We start from the raw sequence: 20,538 nt of genomic DNA, 5'->3' as shown, positions 1-20,538 counted from the left end.
CTCCTCTTTTTCTCTCTTGTTCCATGTCTATAATGTTGCATTTCAAGAATGTTATTCACTTGATTAAAGACAGGACCTTGTTTAAAATTTCTGAATCAAAGACACAATACCCAAGCTTGGAGGATCATACAAAAAAAGGTGGGGGGGGGGGGCGCACATAACAAATGCATGTAACTTTTAACTGCTTGTGGCTAATAAACTTATTTTAGTAAATCAACTAGTATTACAAATTTATTTTTCCTCTATTCCACATACTATAGTTTGCATTATGGATGTTACCGATAGAACAAGGTAGAAAGGAGGGTTTTTTAATGCAAAAACTTGAAAAAAGCCTTGAAACTTCCCCCAAGGTCTGATTCACTGTATTTAGTAACACATTTCTGGCAATCAAAGCTTCCCAATGTAATAATTTAATGATACTTATAAGTTATGGTGTTTAATACAGAATCTTTCATTTTGATTTTTTTCATAAAATTACTTTAACTGTGAAGTGAAATTTAAAAATTAAAAGTTTTATAATATTATAAAAACCTTTGTGAATTAGAATGTATAAAATTTAAATAATTATTTTCAGAAATAATTTTTCAGGATGTTCATTAGTTCTAAATTGTAGGAATTCAGTTTGTTTAAACTGACTTTTCTTACAGCCATTTTGAATGTCAATCAAAATAGCTTTGGAATGGCTGAGTTGACAAGGTCTCCCAAGCCAGCATCCTGTTTGTGATGGGACCCACATGCCACTATGGCTTTACTATGGTAAAAACATGGACCAGAGTATGACTCAGGTCAACCATGTAACAATCCTTTTCTAAAATAATCTACTGCTTTCTAACAGTCTCTGCCTCAGGCACTTGCTGAGACAGAGTGATATTTTTGAATTTAATAGGTCTCCATGCATTTGTTTTATTTATTTTTTTATTAAATCTTCCAATCTCTTTCAGAATGTAAGTAAAGCTACAACATCACATGGAGGAATTGCACAGGCTAACTAAGCATTGTGAGATTAAAAAAGAAATATGTCCTTTCATTTGGTTTAAACTGCCATAGAATAATTTAATTTGATTATTTTTTTTTAGTGGAGAAGTCAGACTCAAATTTATTAAAGAAGTTAGAGACTTCTCTTCTCCCTTTTAGCATTGTCCAGCCTCGTCCATCTTCCCCTTGATACTGCAACTGTAATTGACCCTGAAAACTGGCAAGACTCTATATCCAAGCTATTGTTAAAAGCATCCTCTAAAATGCCAACATTTCAAAATATGTTGATGCATACATATAATTCAATACAGTCTACATTTTGTTAACCCGTTCTTTTAATCCATAGATATGACACAAGGAAATAGCTAAGAATTAGTGGATTGAGTTGTGGCCGGTCTTTGACTTCTGCTCTTACGCTAGTGATAACCTTTTTCATTAGAAAATTACTTAATAGTATTATTGATTTCTCTTCTCTTTCTAAGCTCAGCTTTGGAGGGATCCCAGTGCCTGGAAAATCAGGGACATTGTCACGCAAGAACTTTCATGGGTGTTTTGAAAATGTTTATTTTAATGGAGTGAACATTATTGACCTGGCCAAGAGGCATAAATCTCAGATCTACTTTGTGGTAAGAGATGCATAATTAAAAAAAGAATAAAAGAATAAAAGAAAGAAAATAAAAAACCCACAGCCACTTTCATATGCAACATGTAAATTCACAGTTCTAGGAAAATCTGTGTTGCTCAATGAAAGAAAATCAAGGAATTGCCTAAATGGGATAACTTTGCACTGCTGCTGTAGAGATTCATCCAGTAGACCATGCAGGATACATTGTATTTTTCAGCCGTTTTGCAAGTATTTAGATGTGTGTGTGATATCTTATTGTTGTGCAGGTACAGAAGCAAGTGAGTATAAGATGTATTTGAAGTCATCAAAGCTCTGGCTATAATTTCTGCACCTCACTAGTGAAAACTCCAGCAGTGCGTTTTATAAACATTCTGTTGCTGAAGACACTGATACATTCTGTTTCCTCTAGAGCATTATAATTTTGATAAATAAGTTCTGTTTGTTGATTTATACCCACCTTGGTCTTAAGAGCTGTAGTCTAGGTTGGTGGGTGTAGTGCCTTTGTTTTGACACAGCCAGCAGTTGTAGTAGACAAATGCAGACCATTTAGAGAAATGTTTTCACTAACTTACTAACTTCCAGCATGTGTGTGAACAAAAGTTTTCTGTAGTTTTTACTAAGTAAGTTCATTGTTTCTTCAAAGCTAGCACAAGAACAATCTTTATCTGCAATATTTAAAATCTTCAGCAGCCACAGAGATACGATACAAAGACTAAGTTCAAAGTAAATCACTAAATATGAAATGCTTTCCAGCTCCAAATCTATGGATTCGAAATAGGATGAATCAGATCTGGTCCTGTCCCAGAAAAACAGATGTATGGTATCTCCTCTGATTTACTTCTCATGTGAACATCACCTGAAGTATTCCCAAATCCATTAAGCAGATACCTCCATACATATCCTGTTCGTGATGCTGATGGATGCTGGGGGGAGGGCAGTTGCAGAAGAGTCACTGAGGACTAGGGGAAAGGACACTGTAAACTTACTGTTGTAGAAGATTATATCATCTGTTTCTCAAATAATGTAAACTGTTGTGCTACTTTCAGAACTATTTAGGAAATGTTTTATAACGTAAGTGTGCCAGGAAGTATGTGTGTTACCACAGAGTCCTTGTTAAATATGCAGTATCAGGATACGGCCTGATACAGTGTCAGGCAGCTGTCCAAATTATGCAGAGGGGGAATCTGCAGATGGTATGCTTTTAGTGTTTAACAAGGTTTATTAGTCTGATGATTGCCTTTCGAGTAGGGGTCAGTTCAGTTGACTATCCATCTCTCTGCAGTTGAGTTCATAAGACAGAAATTTTATTTATTTATATATCTTCCTTGAAGGAAGTGAAAACAGATAAACTTTAATGTCTTGCCATGCCGTGGGCTAGTGCGTATTTTTCTTAAACTGATTTTGTAGCTTTGTGCTATAAGGTCAAAGTTTTATGTATGCTTAAAAGTTTAAAAGCTGTTTGTTGAATGGAAGTTAAATGTACTTGATTTTCTGGAGACATTATTCTTCTAGTAATCATCTGTACAGAACAAATTAGTTATAGTTGAAATGATGCCAGCAAGTCATTAGATCAAAGTACATCCTGTATCTGTAGGAAGAGTCACGAAGTATTAACTAACTCTAACACTAGACCCAGAAAATACGTTGTTGCTGTTCCAGTCTTCTTATTTATGTCACTCAGTATAACTGCGTATGCAGCTTAAGCTCAGGGTTTGTCAACCAGCACATCCTCAAGTTTATTTAGGTATCTAAGAACCAGTGATTTCAGAAACGGTCACGCACAAAATAAAGGTTAGGTGCCTAAATACAGCTTATGATCTGATCCATATGGGCCTGCTGGAAAACAAAGGTCCTTCCACTTTATAAAATGCATGTTTTGTATTTGAATGTAATAAGAGTTTATATGCGCAATATTCTCTGATTATTTGTGAAAATGAAAATTAAGGTCAGTGCACATCTCCAGTTGTACTGAATTGGAAAGGCTGCTCCTTGGTCCAACGAAATGTTTTTCCTCAAATTTAACACTATCACAAATGCTCGGTAGCCCAGCCCAACATTTTTCTCTGCATACACGCATTTAGACCCCTGTAAATATTTGTACCAATTCAGTGGCATTTCATCTGACATTCAGAAATCTGTCAAATCCTTAATGCTTCCTGAGGCTGAGCCAAAATAGAAACAGATTAGGTCTGTGTAAACCCTGAAGTACCATTTAATTACCTAGGTAATTTAGGATCTCACTTCATTCACTCAAAGGTTCTTGCCACTCTTTGCCTAAGCAGGTTAGTCTGTTCCGGTGAAACAATTTGGTAAACATTTCTCGGAATTATACATTCTTACATATTCATACTTGATTCTTAGATTAACACAGCCAGGTATTATAAATATTAGATTCTATTCATAATGTTTTCAAACTGTGTGGTTTCTATACAAAAGTTCCCATGACTGTTTCTCTCTAAATGTTCTTAATGCTGTACTTGTTTCATTTTTTCCTAGGGCAACATGTCCTTCTCATGTTTAGAGCCACCAGTGGTTCCTGTTACATTTCTGAGCTCCAGTAGTTACCTGGCATTGCCTGGCACTCCAGGGCAAGAGGAAGTATCCATCAGTTTCCAGTTTCGCACCTGGAACAAAGAGGGACTTCTGTTATCTACTAAACTACACCAGGCTTCAGGTGGTCTTCTCCTATATCTGAGTGATGGGAAAGTTAAAATGAGTCTTTATAAACCAGGAAAAGCACTGAGTGACATCACTGCAGGTAACAGAAATGGAGAGGGAAGAAAAAGATTGCTATGCAGGAAAAAATAACTCATGTTGGTTAGTACTTACATCAGTGACTTGGTTCTATGACTAGTGTGTGTGTATACCTGATCTTTATTGATACGAATTTTAATCCCATGTTTCCAAAACAGTTCTTTCCTTTCTGTCAAACATGCATATATGTGTCTCTTCCTGTGATTATCTGATCAAAAATTACTTGTAAGAATATAGGTTGCAGAGTAGGGTTCTTAGTTTGCATATGTAAAGTTCATGTGCATAATCTGAGCATTTTGAGACATCTAAGCAGCTTTTTTGTTTGTGAAATTCAAAAAGTTAATTTCTTGCTCTGCCAAGCAGAGGTGTTAAGATGTTGCCATTTGTCAGTGTTTTCACAATGGATCAAGTAACTCATTTGTATATAACGTTATACATTATTATATATATTGTGTTATGTTCTTTCCTAGAGGTCTCAATTAAAGAGCTTTCTATTAAATGTGGGCAGAGAATGCCAAATATTAGACTGTGTGCCAAAAAACTGAGGAAAGCTTGACTTCGTGTTAAGGAAAGATGCATGGTAACGACAAGAAGAAATAGAAAATTGAGGAGACTGAATGACTGAGAGCTAAAGGGTCACTTTTGTAGTTAATCAGTGAATTGAGACTAGATCATTTGCACTTGGTAGTGTGCATTGATTTCCAGGGAGCCCCAGGGCTGGAGCAGAGGTTTCCAGACAGCATGCGCTTTAGTCTTCTTTTAAGCCACCCCTTGTTTGAAAATGAGCATATAAGGACAAGAGAAGGAAGAAAATGTAGTAAGATACAGTCATGTTAGAGAATGTCTGATGAGGATCTTAAGAAGCACTCCCAACTTCCTCTGTCTTATTTTCACCTAGCTTGGGAGCAAGGGCACTGCCTGTTTCCCCAAGGGGCTCCTCGGTGTTTCTGTGTGCTGTTATCGTTTGATTTGAGGCTGCTGGTGCAGCCGGGAATCTCTTTGTTTCATTCAAAGTGAGACAAGGACGATGTTAACTGACAAATACTCCATCTTCCACGACTTTTTCAAAAATGGTGAGAGGCAGTAACATCACCGTGTGGTAACACCAGTGCCTTCGCCTGGCAGTGCTTTGTCAGCGGTGTACTATGCTCTGGCGCTCCGTGCTTCAGAACTGGCTCAGAGTTTCCCGTTTGTTAGGTAAACAAATTGAATTTTACCGCTCTGTTATAGAAGGGTAAAATGGTAATGAGAGATGAGTTCCCGATGGGAAAGATGGAGTTAGAGAGATGGGAGGGATACATGGGATTTCACAGATTGTATAAAGATGAGGAAACAGGACTGAGATTGGAGCGGGTACTGCATGGATCAGAGCCCAGTAGCCGAGGGAATATGCCATAGAAGCGATGGGTAACTTGGCTGCCAAAACACAATGACGATCATCCAAAAAGTAAGTCGATCCTAGATTTATTTTAGATTTGATAAAAACACACATTTCATGTTTTGTGTTCATAAAGGAAGAATATTACTAGTGGAAAAGAAACCAAGTTAGTTGTGGTAATATGGACATGTGAACTGAATTAAAAGGTGAATAACGAGCTGGAAAAATGCAGTTTACAATTGTACTCAGCAAACCATTTAAAGGATTAGGATGCATAATGATTTGATCTCTTGTAAAGGGTATATTCATTGGAAGGACAGGAACCAAAGCATGGGAGTTTTCAAGTAAGAATATAAAGAGAGCAGAATTACACTGCTTAAAGCTAGTTCTTCTTGAGCAATAACCAATGCCGTAAGTAACCAGAGCAGTTCCTGTGGTACAAATCAAAACCTTAACCCTCTTGGACCCCTCAGAATTCAAAAGGCTATGTAAAAGAGGGAGAAAATCTCAGAAAAAAACGATTCTTGGTGCAAACACAGAATAGGAATCATTTCTGATCTAAAACACTCACAAATCATGTGTTTGGCAGTGTAAGGCAGGCAAAGAGAGGAAAGCAGAGCCAAGCAGAGCAAAGAAACAGCCATGGGATTTGGAGACAGGGCCTAAATCTTTGTTCTGTGCTTTAGCAATGCCACCTTTGTTTCTTTTAGATTAATTCCGTGTTTCACTGACACAAAATGCAAATTCCTGTGAGGGAATAAAAAAAGAAAAAAGTTAAACATAACTCCAGAGCTCATTACCTCTATACAGGTGTGTAATGATTAAATGTAAAATTTTAAACAGTTGATTATTTTAATTTGGGAAAGGATTGTGAGCCAGTAATGATCATGGATAATGTTGAAATTTACATAAGTACTTTGATCCTGTTTCTGTGGATGACAGTAGGATCAGCCCCAGAATTTGTTATAATCCAAAATAACTGATGCACAACTGATGCACAAAGAATACCATTTTAATGACAAGAGGTTTCCCCAGGCACGCCATGTGAAAATGTCAATTCCTTAGTAAGAATGTCAGTGATATGTAGTTAACAGTGATGTATTTGGCTTTTTAGGAGCTATTTCAATTGCAGTTCAATTAGATGATATATGTAAAAGAAATTGCTGCCATGCTGTGTCAATTCAACAGACCAGCTGAAGTGGTGGCACTTTTGCACATAAGGCGAATTATTCAACTTCAAACTTGCAATCCAATACATAACATATTAGCTGAAACACCTCAAAATAAATCTCAAAATTCTATGCTGAAACAGAATTTAACATTCCTATGTTACATTAAGCTTACTGTTCATAAGGTCTAACAGGTGGAATAGTGTTTGTCCTTGTGAAGACAGAAACTACTGTAAAAATACCTTATTCTCTTCTGAGAAAGAAGTTATCTAGCAAAACCATACAGTGAACTTTTTCCTGAGCTTTTGAAGTGTTTATTGTTGCTACATTCACTGAAGCGAATAAAGTCTGCATTTGAAGATTGAGTAATTAAATTATGGATGGTTGGACAGGTTTGTTCCTCTACAGGCAAAGACTTATGACCTGGCTTTCACACACACACAAAATTTGGTAATTAAATCAGAGCATATTTCTTTGTGCACAGTTCTTAGAATTCATTACCATCAGTTTTTTAAAGATTTCTTCAGCCATATAAAAATGAGGAGAATGGTATATTAATTCATGAGTGATTAAGCTATAATAAGCTGTATCCTTCTTTTACAGAAGGGTTGCTTAATATCATTCCTTTGTAGCCTCTTTTACAAGTTGGTCATAAAATATTCACAAAGAAATAACAGATTAAAAAAAGAAATGAACACAAAGTTAATTTGTGTTGAATGATGAGTCCAAATTGAATTACAATATGTATGAATGTTTGAAATATTATTACTCAGTTTCTTCATATGAACCTGTCTTTCTATGCAGCCTCTAATTAAATGATGTTAACAGTCATTGAATTTGGAGCTTATACTTCAGACTAATCTACAAATTATTTCTAAACTACCTAAAAGCTTTCTTATTTCTCATTGATCTCACAATAAGTTATATGCACTGCCTTTTGATATATGCTTTCATAAAGTTATATGCCATTGTTTTGCAAGACCTCACACAGACTTTTTTTTGATACTTAAATATTAGTTACTTAAATATTAAAATGATGGAAGTACAGGTAATGTGAATAAATGGAAATCCTGTTTAACAGTTACATTAATATGCATTAATAATATAATTGCTATTTTTTTCCTCACGTGTCTCCTGGTAAAGCATTTCTAAAACTCGTGGTAGAGCACCAATTAGCACAATTTTCAGATGAAATGGATATGTTAGCAGTCCCTTCACCTTTATCATGCATATGTAGTGTCATACCATGACTTCACACAAGCAAATATGAATTTAATTACGATTCTTGATGCCACGGCTGCAATCAGCTGTTTTCTTAGGAATGTTTCATGCTACCACAATGGCATTCAACAGTTCCTAGATTTAATGAAAGGGACTTTTGAGAAGTGTTAACTCTTCTTTGATCTAGGTGGATGTTTTGTAGTATCTCTAATCATGCTGGCCTCTGTGAAGAGGAAATAAAATCTCTCTCCCATTGAGTACATCAGTATGATAAGTATAGTAAACAAAACAAGAATTGCAGAAGTCATAGAACCCATTTTCCAGTAACCAAATGATTTTTCTACTTCAGTCAGTCATGCAATCTGCTTCTTTATGGTTGGGCATTCTCTTACCTATCCTGCTGTTCAAATATTGCAATATTTAGAAAATGGTTTCCTTACCAAAGCAAGAAGTTAATGAGGCAGGATGCAATTGGCCTTGCTACAATTGAAATGAAATTACAGACTGCTTTGTCAGATTACCAAAGGAAACCATAGCATATTGCAGAGATGTGACTGAGGAAAATATCAGTCACTTGACTCAACAAATAAAGAGCCTTCTAGCTTAATCTTAGATATGATGTGAAAGAATCTGGAACTTTAGTAAATGGGAAGTGAGGCTAAAAAGAAGGAAGGAGACAGGTAGGTAGGGAAATCCTTTGTGTGAGAATCTTTTTCTTTTATAAAACTGATTAATCTTAAAGATACAATGTTACAAGTGGTGTTATACGCTATGTGCATTTTACTATTTAGTTTCTTATTGAAGGATCATTCTAGGGTGATTACAGTACTGCAAATTGGGAAAGCGCCTTTCTCAGGTTTAATTTGCTGTGCTTTAAATAAAAACCTTATTCATATTCTCTGTTTTAGCATACCTATTACATCTTTGATAAAAGAGTCTATAGTTCACTGAGGTTGAAAGTGGTATAAAAGACCTAAGGATGCTTTATCTGTTTGTGAGTCTTTGTTAGTTTTTGGGTTGAAGTTAGTAAAACCCTTTGATATATTTTAGGAGTTCTAGCTGTAAAATAGTACTAAAAAATAATAGGGGAGATATATAATAACACCTGTGAAGTCTAAAAACTTCAGTATAAAGTGTGACTCATCTATGCCCCTGACACTGCAAGGCAGCAGTAATATTTTTCTAGCACTTTATCTACTCTGTTTTTTAAATGTCTGTGGAGCTGCAACAGATTACATAATGAAAATATACCTAGAGCTTTAAGGCATTTGCTTGATCCTCAACTCAGTACTATGCCAGCCCTAACATAAAATACGCTAGCCTGAAGGCTACAGTAAATTATATTGACTGCCACCAGTCCAAAGGGACTTATTCAGCAGTTTGAGACCTTGAAAATGTAGGAAAACTGCAGTTGCTCCTTCCACATTGCCTGTAGGGCTATATAAATCCTTTTTACCAAAAGATTACCCTTCTGTGGGTGACCTTTTGGTAGCCAGCTGAAATAGCTTTAATATTATACTATATGTGTGGAATAAGGTTTCCAATTTTTCTTTTAGTAGAAAGTCCATCTCTATAAATATCATTAATAGGGAGGTTTACAGAAGTAGAAAATACACCAATCAGTTAATCCAGAAAATAGGTGTTAGTTGTTCTGCTAATTACTCACCCCGAACGTAGATGTACTGCTCCTGCTTCTGGGTGATCGGACATGGAATATACCCATCCTCAAATACCACTTCTCAAGGAAGATTGCAGCCAAAATAAGTAATTCCCAGCATGCTACCAGCACACCTGTGAACGAGGCCCTGTGTTTCCTGGCATTACATTTGAAAGGGGAATAGTTCCTGAAAGGGCCACATAGAGATCAGATGATCTGCTGGCCATAGTCTTCATGTAATACCACTCAGGTTGGGGATAGAGCAAAATTTTAGTGTTATTAGAGGGTAAGGTTTCTTGATGTGTGTTCCATAATACTGGCTAAAGTAAGGAAACAAGCAATAGAAAGTTTGTATATGTCTTATATTGTATTCAATGTATTAGAGACATTTTCGAAAAGATCGTGTATCTCAGCTTCTAATGCAATTCTAACATTTATCTGATGATTGTATGCTGAGCTTATGTGTTTATTCTCTGGTAGTTATCAAAATATGGATCTGGTTATGCTGAAATTTAGCTATTTGAACCTTCTCATCCTTCTATTTTGGTTTGTTCTTCTGTTTTGAACAAATCCATTAAATGGTAGGATATTTTCCAGATTACAAACAAATTCTAGAGTATATAAATGCATGAAAGTTCAAGAGGGAAAACACAGATCACAAATCAGAGACACTCAGCAGTCAAGAGAAGATGTTACCTAATTCAAAGGTGGTATTCCCAGCTAAAAGAAGCATCCCTGTTCAAACAACACTCAAGAACATGGTTGACTTAAAGCACTTACTTAAAGATAATCATGTTTTTACACGCTGCCCTGAATAAAATGTATTTAAGTGTGTATATATAAGTGCTTTCTGGAATCAGGACTTTAGGTTTATTGCTTTGTGGCACCATACACTTACTCATCAAGAGGTAGCATAAATTGGTGTTAGAGGCTAAACTCTCAGCAAAGAGCTCCAGAATTTACCTATGGATTTCATGTAAACAGACAACTGAAAAAAAAAAAAAAAATCTTGTGACATTGACATGGCGGTTGCTGAAGCTTTTAGCATTTATAGGATTTTTCTGTTTTACTGGGATGTAATATAATGACTACCTTTCATTTTAAAAGATAAAGAAATCCCTTGTAATAGTGTAGTAAAAATGTGTATTATGTTTAAAATATTGTTTCAGCCATTACCATGATGTCTTAATGATAACCCTCTGAGATTGAGAGGACACTTTTCATAGTCACTACATTAAATGGATGCACTACTGATAATTAGGAGCATTACAACTGCAAGTTTTCCTTATTCACTGACGCACTTTTATTTTTCCTTATCAGAAGGTGAAGAAAATGAATGGATGAATGTTCTATTTTCACTCAAGACATTGTGTCCTTTGTTCATTTTTTCTTTCATTATCACTCTGAGTTGTTACATAGGCTACAGATTGCTGTAGTAGTCTCTTCTTCTTTAAAGTCTATATTGTTGAGCTAGTATAACAAATAATGGATGTACGTATTTCATTCTGTTTTTTATTTTCCTTCTAGGTGCTGTATTAAATAATGGCCAATGGCATTCTGTTTCCTTCTCTGCAAAAAAGAATCGTATCAGTGTAATAGTGGACAATGATGTGACCTTGTCTGCTCATGCCTCCATACATCTGCAAATTTACTCAGGAGATACTTTCTACTTTGGAGGTAAAATATGTTGCTTATTTATGCTGGCAATATCCCACAGTTAAACATAAATTTTCCTGATATATCTAATCAAACGGTCAGCATGATTAGGCTTGCCTCAAGTCTTCTTTGCCCAGCTCAGGTTATTCAGGTACTGCTATGAGTTTTGGGGGTCTGTGTCTCTTCAAAGTTCTGTAATATTGGATAGAATAAATTATCATCCAAATCCTTGGTCACTTTTTAGAACATAGTTTTCTAATATCATGCTATTTTAATAATTAATGATAGTTCTGACTGATAATCAGTCAGTCATATACAGGTTGACAATCTCCCATGCTACACACTCATTTTCTTGCTAGATCAGTGTCTGTGAGAATCTTCCACTGGGCTCACTTAAAGTGCAAGTTTATTTACCCATACAAAAATCCCCTCTAGGTCCATATGTATGCAACGCATAATAAATGCTCTTAAAAATTGGCTTTTATCACCATGCCGCCACTTTACTATGTTTGGAGAATATAACTTGTGCCTAAAAGCTAGATTTAGATGCCCCCATTTCTCTAGGAATATGTACATTATTTGTGTCTGAACCCCTTCATAGGCAGGCCATGGAATGTCACCAAGTAACTTTGTCATTAAATGCATATTTTTACCAATAGCATTGTACAAATTGTAAGGAACCTGGATCTGTTGAGAATGGACTGCATAATAGCAATGTTAAACAGTATCTGAATACATTATTCAGCACTAGCCAAATGCTTTGTCTCGTGCAAGCTTAGGAATTCATGACTGAACACTTTATCAACAATTCTGATTCCTGAGAAAAGTGACAAACATGAAAAACCCTAAATCATTATGGACTGGGTGATTTTCCACAGATCAGTTCCCTTTAAAAAATGGACTGTGAATAAATTGCATGCTCACAAGACAAAATTAAATCTAGGAACAGCTACAAGAGCATCCATGTGACTTCTGAGATGGTTCCAAACTTGGCATCTAGCCTTTTCTACTAAAGATAATGGAACCTTCTGCTCTAGGTGGTAATCAGAGACAGATATGGAATATTGGCTTTGGATAGCGAGAAAACATTTTTTAATTCTTTCTGTCTACATTGATCCTGGTTCCCACATCTCTCATTATGTGATTTACACCAGTGAATATTGCAGTGCTGATGGCACAGGTGCACAGATCAGGGGGAGTGCGGGCAGTTGCAAAAAGCACCATATCCAATTAAGTTATACAGCAGGACATTTCTATTTATCTTTTGGGGGGCAAATTAATGCCAAGAATACTGAAAGTGCTAATTGCATGTCCACTCCTCAGCTTCTCTGAATTAAGCTTCACAGTCAAATCAGCAGCTTGTGCATGTCATACAACTTGGGGAAAAGCAAGTAGAAAGCTTCTGAGTTTAGAAAACTGTTTATTAAAATTTTATGTCATATGCCACTGCCAAAATGCAAACAATGCATTTTGACTTTCTAAGTTTGTTAAAATGCGTACTATGTTTCTGTGTGCTGGTTGTTAAAATGTGAATACAAGCAGGAGAACTGTCCAGGAAGACATAATGGTTATTTTTCTTGTTTTAAGGAGTACAAAGTATGTGAGAAATATGTATGCTTAGCTGAGAAAATGTGTAATTATCATGAAGATTCTTTAGTATATGATGGCAGCACAAGCCCTAGTCATGCTACCATCAAGGACATGCTGCGTCTCTCAGTTCTTGGAATAATAACTCATTGCAACTATAAGGGCAAAAAGATTAGTTAAAAATATAATAAATATATCAGGCATATGTCATTATTAATGGATTTCTTTCTTTCATTAATGCACAGCCCACAACTATAAGAAACCCCACTTTCATTAATATGAGTGTGTTGCATTTTCTATAATAGAATTAGAAGACACAATGTTTTCAAAGACAGACAATATGAAAAAATCTGAGACAGATTTTTGCAGAGTAACAAGTGTCAAAGATGTCTCAATTTTTATTGGCTTTTTTTTTTTTAATAGAGACTCTATATTTCATTCAAAAATGAGTGTCATATTTTTCACCACAAATGACAAAAAATTTAATAACATTTTGCTGTAGAATTGTGTAGAGAATATGGTTAAAAACTGTCATTCATCTGTCTAACTGTGTGTGGGACTGAAAGGTTACTGCACTCCTGCTTGGACTTTTGCAAGTCAAGGGATTTGTTTTTCTTAAAGTAGTTAAAGTAGTTAATAAACATTTTTCCTTAGAAACAGTTTGGTTCCTTACCATAAAAAAGACACTGATTTTTTTTTTTATTACAGTCTTAGCTCATTTTCTACTTTATATTTCTTGAAAAGCCATGAATACTTCTTATGTTCTTTTTCACTCATTTGAATGGCTATACAAGTTTCCATTGTCATTTCGTTTTCCTGTAGAGTGGATCTCTGGACTGTCTTTACAAAACTTTAGGAAGTGCCATTAGCTCTACAAAATAGAGAAATGTCTTAAAAGCCACTGCTTGCTAATGTTATGAAACAAGAATTTCTTTGAATAATGTGAACTCAAATGCAGCATTAATTTAAGATCAAAGTATTGCCCTTGTGCATCATTCCAGAAGCAATATTACCCTCTAGAAGGAAGCTAAAGAAAAAAAGAAAACATTCAGGCAGATGTTGTCATGTGTAGTGTTCAATTGTCACAGGGAAAAACTGCTGAACTTACATGGTTTAAATCCAATCAGGATCGAAGCTCTTTACTGATTGATTAACGATGTGTAATTAACTTGCAGTGAACAATACAATTCAGATCATTATCAGTAATGCAGCAGATAAACAACAATATTAAATACTTACAAATTGTTAATTATTGAATTATAGAATAATCTAGGTGGGTAGGGACCTCCAGAGGCTGTTTAGTCCAACCCCTTGCTCAAAACAGGTCTGATTAGATCAGGTTGTACAGGGGGCTGTGTCTAGTCAAGTCCTGAACAGCTCTGAGGATGGAGATCCCACAGCTTCTCTGGGCAACCTGTTCCTGTGTGGTGTGGTAACACTCTCATGGTAAAATTTTTTTTCCTAATATCTGATCAGAATTTGCCATTTCCAGCTTGTGTTCTTTGCCTCTTATCATTGTACATCTCTTGAAGGAGCCTGGCTCCATCTTCTCTGTGTCCTCCTATCAGGTGGCTGTATCTCCCCTTTGCTTTCTCTTCTTAAGGCTGAACAGGCCCGGCGCTCCCAGCTTTGTACATCCTGTGCTCCAGCTCCCTGACCATCTTGGTAGCCTCTGTTGGACTTGCTCCAGTATGTCCCTGTCTTTCCTGTGCTGGGGATCCCAGAACTGGGCAAAGCACTCTAGATGTGCTGTGTCTTCCTTGTTTGTGAGTAGCAGGCCCAACAGAGCGTCCCATCTTGTTGGTTCGTCGATAACCTGCATCAAGAAATTGTCTTCAGTACACTCCAGAAATCTCCTGGATAGCTTACTGGCTACTGCCAGCCATACTGCCCTTCCAGCAGATACAAGGGTTGTTAAAGTCACCTTCAGCTACCTAAAGAAGACTTTATTTACCTCCTTCATCAGGAGGTCTGTAGCATATGCATACTACAACATCACCTGTCCCGATCTGTCCTCTGATCCTTACCCTTACTTACTATCATTTGTATTTCAAGTCCACTGAAAGACTAAATGATTTTTTTCCTAGAAAAGGTGACCTGAAAGGTCAACATGATTGAACTTGCTTATAGCATTCTGACTATGAACTGGACACTATTACCTGTCTCTATAGCAGCCTTCTCACAGTAGCTTTTTTTCTATCTGGTTTCAGGGAAATTTATTTCTGTGTTATATTCGTACTAAATGTGTGCATTCATATTATTAAAAATGACAGAAATGGTAAGATTATACTGATAAATAAAGATCACTGTATTTAGTAGCTCATTACATATCTTATTTGACATGGTTTGTGACTTAAAGCCCATCCAAATCATGTTCACTTTGTATTGTAAAATAACATTTATGACTAAGATCAGTCAGTCAGTCTGTTTACATATTGATTCCATTCCTTAGTTTTGAACTGCTGTTTGGGTTATCCTTTATCCTAATTTTTAGTGATGGTATTGCATATACTTTTAAAGCAATAAGTTCAAGCAGAAGTTTATCTTTACTGTTCCACCACCATGCCTATTCAGAAGAGCTGCTGGCTAAACCCTTCCTCTCACAAAGTTTACAACACCTGGAAATTATGAACTTCCAGTCTGCTTTTGCGATATATAAACCTTTTCAGAAAAATAGCTTTTTCAACTCCAGGTTTTCTGCTTGTTTCAGGCTGCCCTAATGGTGGAAACAATACTGAATGTAACAGTTCATTCGGTGGTTTTCAAGGATGTATGCGACTCATTTCTATTGGCAACAAAGCTGTGGATATGATCTCAGTTCAGCAAAACGTTTTTGGCAATTTCAGTGACCTGCAGATAGACTTATGTGGCATCATAGACAGGTAAGAAAATCTTATCTATTCATTCATTTATTTCCTTGAATGTTTTGTTTTGAATATTGACTGGGTAACAAAGAACAGAATACTTACGAAATTGCATGCTTTTTCTTTCACAAGTGGTCAAAAGTCTAGAACTATTGCAGTATACTTACCACAGCCATGGAAAGAAAATTTCCATTTACTGATTTACCACTTGCACATAAAATTAGAAAAACCGACGTTAAAATTGACTGAGGTTTCTGATTCTCTGCAGCTCCTCATCTGGAACAAACTTCCTGTTTCTCCAACTGATTCTACATCTCATTGTAAATCCCCCTTGAAAAGATATGTTCTTCTTTGCCTCTGCCAAAATTGCTAAATTGCTTATGTGTATTAAATGGTTTTGTAATAGGTAGCTTGTCTCATTCTGTGCGCCCTACCATTTGTGAGAAAATGTTCTCCTGTTAGACTGACTTCTACATGTCTGTGGTTGCCCCAAGCTAATGTAATCAGGGTTTTTGCCATTATGCTCCCAATGGTAGAAATCTTCCCTACAGCTGAGGGTAAGCAAACAATTTCTTTATCTTTTCTACTTTCCTTGTGATCTGTATTTTCATGAACACGTTATCGTCTTCTATTTTCTAATTTGTTAGTTCACAATATGTTCTTATAATTGTAAGATGCCAGGAGTGAATGCGGCTTGTTGTTGAACTTCTGATTATCTAATAGTCCACCAAGCTGCTTCCTTCTTCTGGATATCCATGTTTTTCTTCCATATTTTCATTCCTCTCTTGAAAAAGAATTTTTTTTCATTTAAAATTAAGAAAATATAATAGAAAATTAAAGATAAAAAGTAATTGAATTTTTCATTCCTCTTCTGAAAAAAATAATTATCATTTCAGTCCTTGCATCTTTGAATCTTTACTGGAGTCTTCGCATCTCCAATTCCAAATGCTGAAGCACCACCCAAATTCTGGAGTTGTCCATGATTTTTGTAATAGAAACTATGGACCATTAAATGTAATAGCTTTACACATTTAAAACGTATGAACACATATAAAAGGTACTGTTTGCATAGCGATCTGAATCTATATGCAGTAGAAAATAAACTGAAAATAATGAGTGTATTGTTTATATTTATCATATATATATATGGTGATCATATAGAGAGAATATTATTTATCAGATTTAAGGTCCTCATTGGTAGTCATTTAATCATTAATTTAAGCATTCAGGCATAATTTATTAGCCTTTTCTTCTTTAAAATGAAGCAAACAAAAAATCCCTATCATTTTCTTATTTTCTATTTTCTTAGTTCCATAAACTTCCAAATCCTGTTCCTATACATAAATTATTATGACTCTTTCCAGTCATTGCTCTTCACACACTCCTTCACTTTAGTCATTTCATTGTATAATATCTGTATAATGCTGCATTGCTCATACCTCTTGGGCATGCAAATAATTGTCTTCATATATTTCTCCTTAATATCCTTTCTCTCAGCTGCTTTATCAATATATATTGGTTTAATAACTACTAATTATACATAAACCATTGACAAAATAACTTTAAAGGACACAATGTCATTTTAAATGCCCTACAAAGTTAGCACATTTAGTCTCTGAGGAGAGAGTACCAGATGAATCTGTCATAATTACATCAAACCCTACCACAGAAACATAAGATTGCATTCCAGAAGTTATTGCCTTTGGTGTCCTGCAAGTCCATTCTACAAAAAAATCCTCCAAAATAAATGGTTTTATCTGTTAAAAAAATAAAAAAAAAGACACTGGTTCTGGGGAAGTTTTTGAACATTTTTTCTTTTTTTTTAACTAAACACTGAAGAAAAAAAAATAATGAAAATTACAGCAATGAGTTGTTCTTTTCAAAATATCTTTTCCCATAGTCTGAAACTATGATAAACAGTGCACAGAAAATGTCTTTAGTAGATAGCCGGCATCTGAAGTTCTTCATTTTTTCTTCTTTGACAAGAGTATATTTGTGTTCTGGTCCAGTGTTCTCTGTTGAATATTAGCTTTTGATTATTAGCAGTCTTCTGCTTTGAAGTTATGCGCCTTTTGCAGACGTCAAAGACTTAAAAGTGTATTACCAAGTAATATGTAGTAAATGCTTGACCCACGGCTTTTTATTTTAAGCAGACATGGTGATGCATGCAGAAATTAGCTTTTACACCAGAAGTATTAAAAATTTTTGTCAGAAACTTAGCTTCTTCAGAGAAATCGCTGTTTTAAATGTTGCTTTGGATGGGATTGCTGCGAGTTGTGTAATTTGTATAGCTTCACTTTGAGTTAATTAGTGGCTACTTTCTTTTATACAATCTGAAACGGAGGATACAAAATTTATTGTTAAAAGATTTAAATTATGCTCTAAGTTGTTTTCAATTCTATTAAAGTTGGCTCAAGCATCATCAGTTTCATCTAATCTTTTCATCTGGTGAATACTGTTCGGAAGATGAATTGAAATGGACAGGGAGTCAATACAAGTGAGGACCATGTATATCACTTGCAATGTAGGAATAATGACGTATTTATCAAAAAGGAATAAGGCAATGGAAACAACAACTGAAATACACGCAAGCAGGGCAGCTGTCAGAGAGTGGACTGAAAGTCCTGAATGGCAGCTATGGGGTGTTTTATGGGTATTAACACTGTCAGAGGAGGTGTATATTTATAATAACTGAGTATATTTATAAAAACTCCAGTCCTACCCGTAAAAAGCAAAATCAAATATTTATGCTAAGAGTTATTACTATCCACATTTGTACGTATCATTTAAACAAGTTACTTAATACAAAAGTGAACTTATGTCCAGTGCCTGCAGTTCATTTTTGTGTCTCAAATCCAAGCTTCTTCAGACATATACCATCTCTAGACTTGGTTTACAAATCCGTTGTATGAGTGAGATAATATGTACATGATCAGCTCTTTCACTGGTAAAAATGTCACTTATTTCCTCAAAACTTAGTGACCTATATTGCTGTACACCTGCTTACATTTATTTTCTTCTGTGGAAACCTCTTCTTATCTTTGTTTATAAACATAAAAGAAAAATAAAATTAATTGAGCTTTAGTAGTAGTGGATATACAATGGCCCTGAATATTCATAGGATAGATGTGTGCACTGCTGGACTTTTACAGCCTTAAAATAATACCCTTCTAAGATTTCTTGAATGAATTAAAAAGAAATTTGCAGACCTGTGAATATTAGCTAGCCTGTCTTCTTTTTTGTGGCTAATATTAATAATAATGAATTTTTATACATTCTGAGCTATATCTTCTGTACACACACTGCAATTAGAATTTTATTTAACTAATTTCCAAGGCAAAAAGCTTATAAACAATCAGTTGAAGCATGCAGCTCTACTTCAATATATTTTCAATTGTCGTTATTGAAAAGATACCTTTTTTTCTTCTCATGCAATAGTTTATAATTAGGGATAGTCCTGCAGTCTTAACCATAAAACAGTTATGGGCAAATTTGCTTTGTAGTCAACCACTGTAAATCCTGAAGAAAGTCACCAAAATCAATACGGTTTCACCAGATTTACACTCATAGTACCAGAATGAAAAATGGCTTTCTTTTTTTACCAATAGTTATCTCTGGTGGTAGAGCTGACATACTAAGGTATTTTTCTCCCTTTTATAATAGGAAATAGCCACAGTTTTAGAATAGGAAAAAACTCTGAGGAGCAATGGTCAGTTGTATTTGTTATGCGATCATTTTGTGTTTTTCTGGGATTTCTAGAAGAATAGAAAGTAACCTGCTGTGATGCTACTCTGTTGTGATTCACCCTGTTGAAGAAATCACGTCTGTCACAAAACTTTCCAGCGAATTATCAGCATGCAGATTTTTCATTGGTTTATCAATCTATATTAAATTATAGTTAATTGATTGACAGTAAGTAATAATTATGCATGTTACACTTTAATTATTTCAGTTTTCTCAGGTTTATTGCATAATTAGTATATTTATGATAGTCAATAGGAATAGTGGAAATTATGAAGGGAAATGTTCTTTAATTAATTTTCTAGTAGTCACATTGACATCTTCCCCGATATGCCTGAAGGCTTCCTTTATATTATTTCTTTTCCTTTTCCATAAATACAAGTGCAATGTCAGAGAAAGGAAAAGAGTGAATATGCTTGCTTGTTTTTTGTTTAGGTGTTTGCCTAATTACTGTGAACACGGTGGTGAGTGCTCACAGTCCTGGAACAGCTTCTACTGCAGCTGTACCAATACTGGTTACAAAGGAGCTACTTGTCATTATTGTAAGTCTAAGATGTTTTCTGACTATGTTTTTGTTTCCAATTGATATATTTCTCCTCCAAGAATACTCCTTTGTGATCATCATGTATATTACAAGACCCTTCAGTCACGTAAATATTCATAAATTGGTTTGAGGAAAGGCCTTGAGAATTCAAAATTCTATTGAAAGATCTACTGGGTATCTCTTTTCATGCCATGTTTCTCATAACTTACACAAGTTGGTCAGTATTTTCCTCTTCTATTGATAAAAACCTGCTCTCTGAATCAGCACATCATTTAGAAATGTGTTTATTTCCCCTTTATTCATCACAACAAATGATATATTTTTATTTTTTAAGACAATGGGACTACATGCATGCGTAAATGTCATC

At 35.3% G+C, this 20,538-nt stretch overlaps 1 protein-coding gene across 1 annotated transcript in view; it reads left to right on the top strand.

Moving 5' to 3' along the window:
• Positions 1-20,538, top strand: part of LOC135324713 (contactin-associated protein-like 4) — a 221,405-nt gene that overhangs the window by 150,351 nt on the left and 50,516 nt on the right. Inside the window, exons 7-11 of the mRNA XM_064501545.1 lie at positions 1,458-1,601; positions 4,097-4,358; positions 11,307-11,456; positions 15,733-15,904; positions 20,063-20,169. Of these exons, the coding sequence (XP_064357615.1) occupies positions 1,458-1,601; positions 4,097-4,358; positions 11,307-11,456; positions 15,733-15,904; positions 20,063-20,169 (835 nt within the window). The remainder of the gene's footprint in view (positions 1-1,457; positions 1,602-4,096; positions 4,359-11,306; positions 11,457-15,732; positions 15,905-20,062; positions 20,170-20,538) is intronic.

This window comes from Dromaius novaehollandiae, chromosome Z, assembly GCF_036370855.1.
Source record: "Dromaius novaehollandiae isolate bDroNov1 chromosome Z, bDroNov1.hap1, whole genome shotgun sequence".
Lineage (NCBI taxonomy): Eukaryota > Metazoa > Chordata > Aves > Casuariiformes > Dromaiidae > Dromaius > Dromaius novaehollandiae.
Note: the sequence above shows the minus strand (reverse complement) of the source record. Positions and strands in the feature narration are given on the sequence as shown.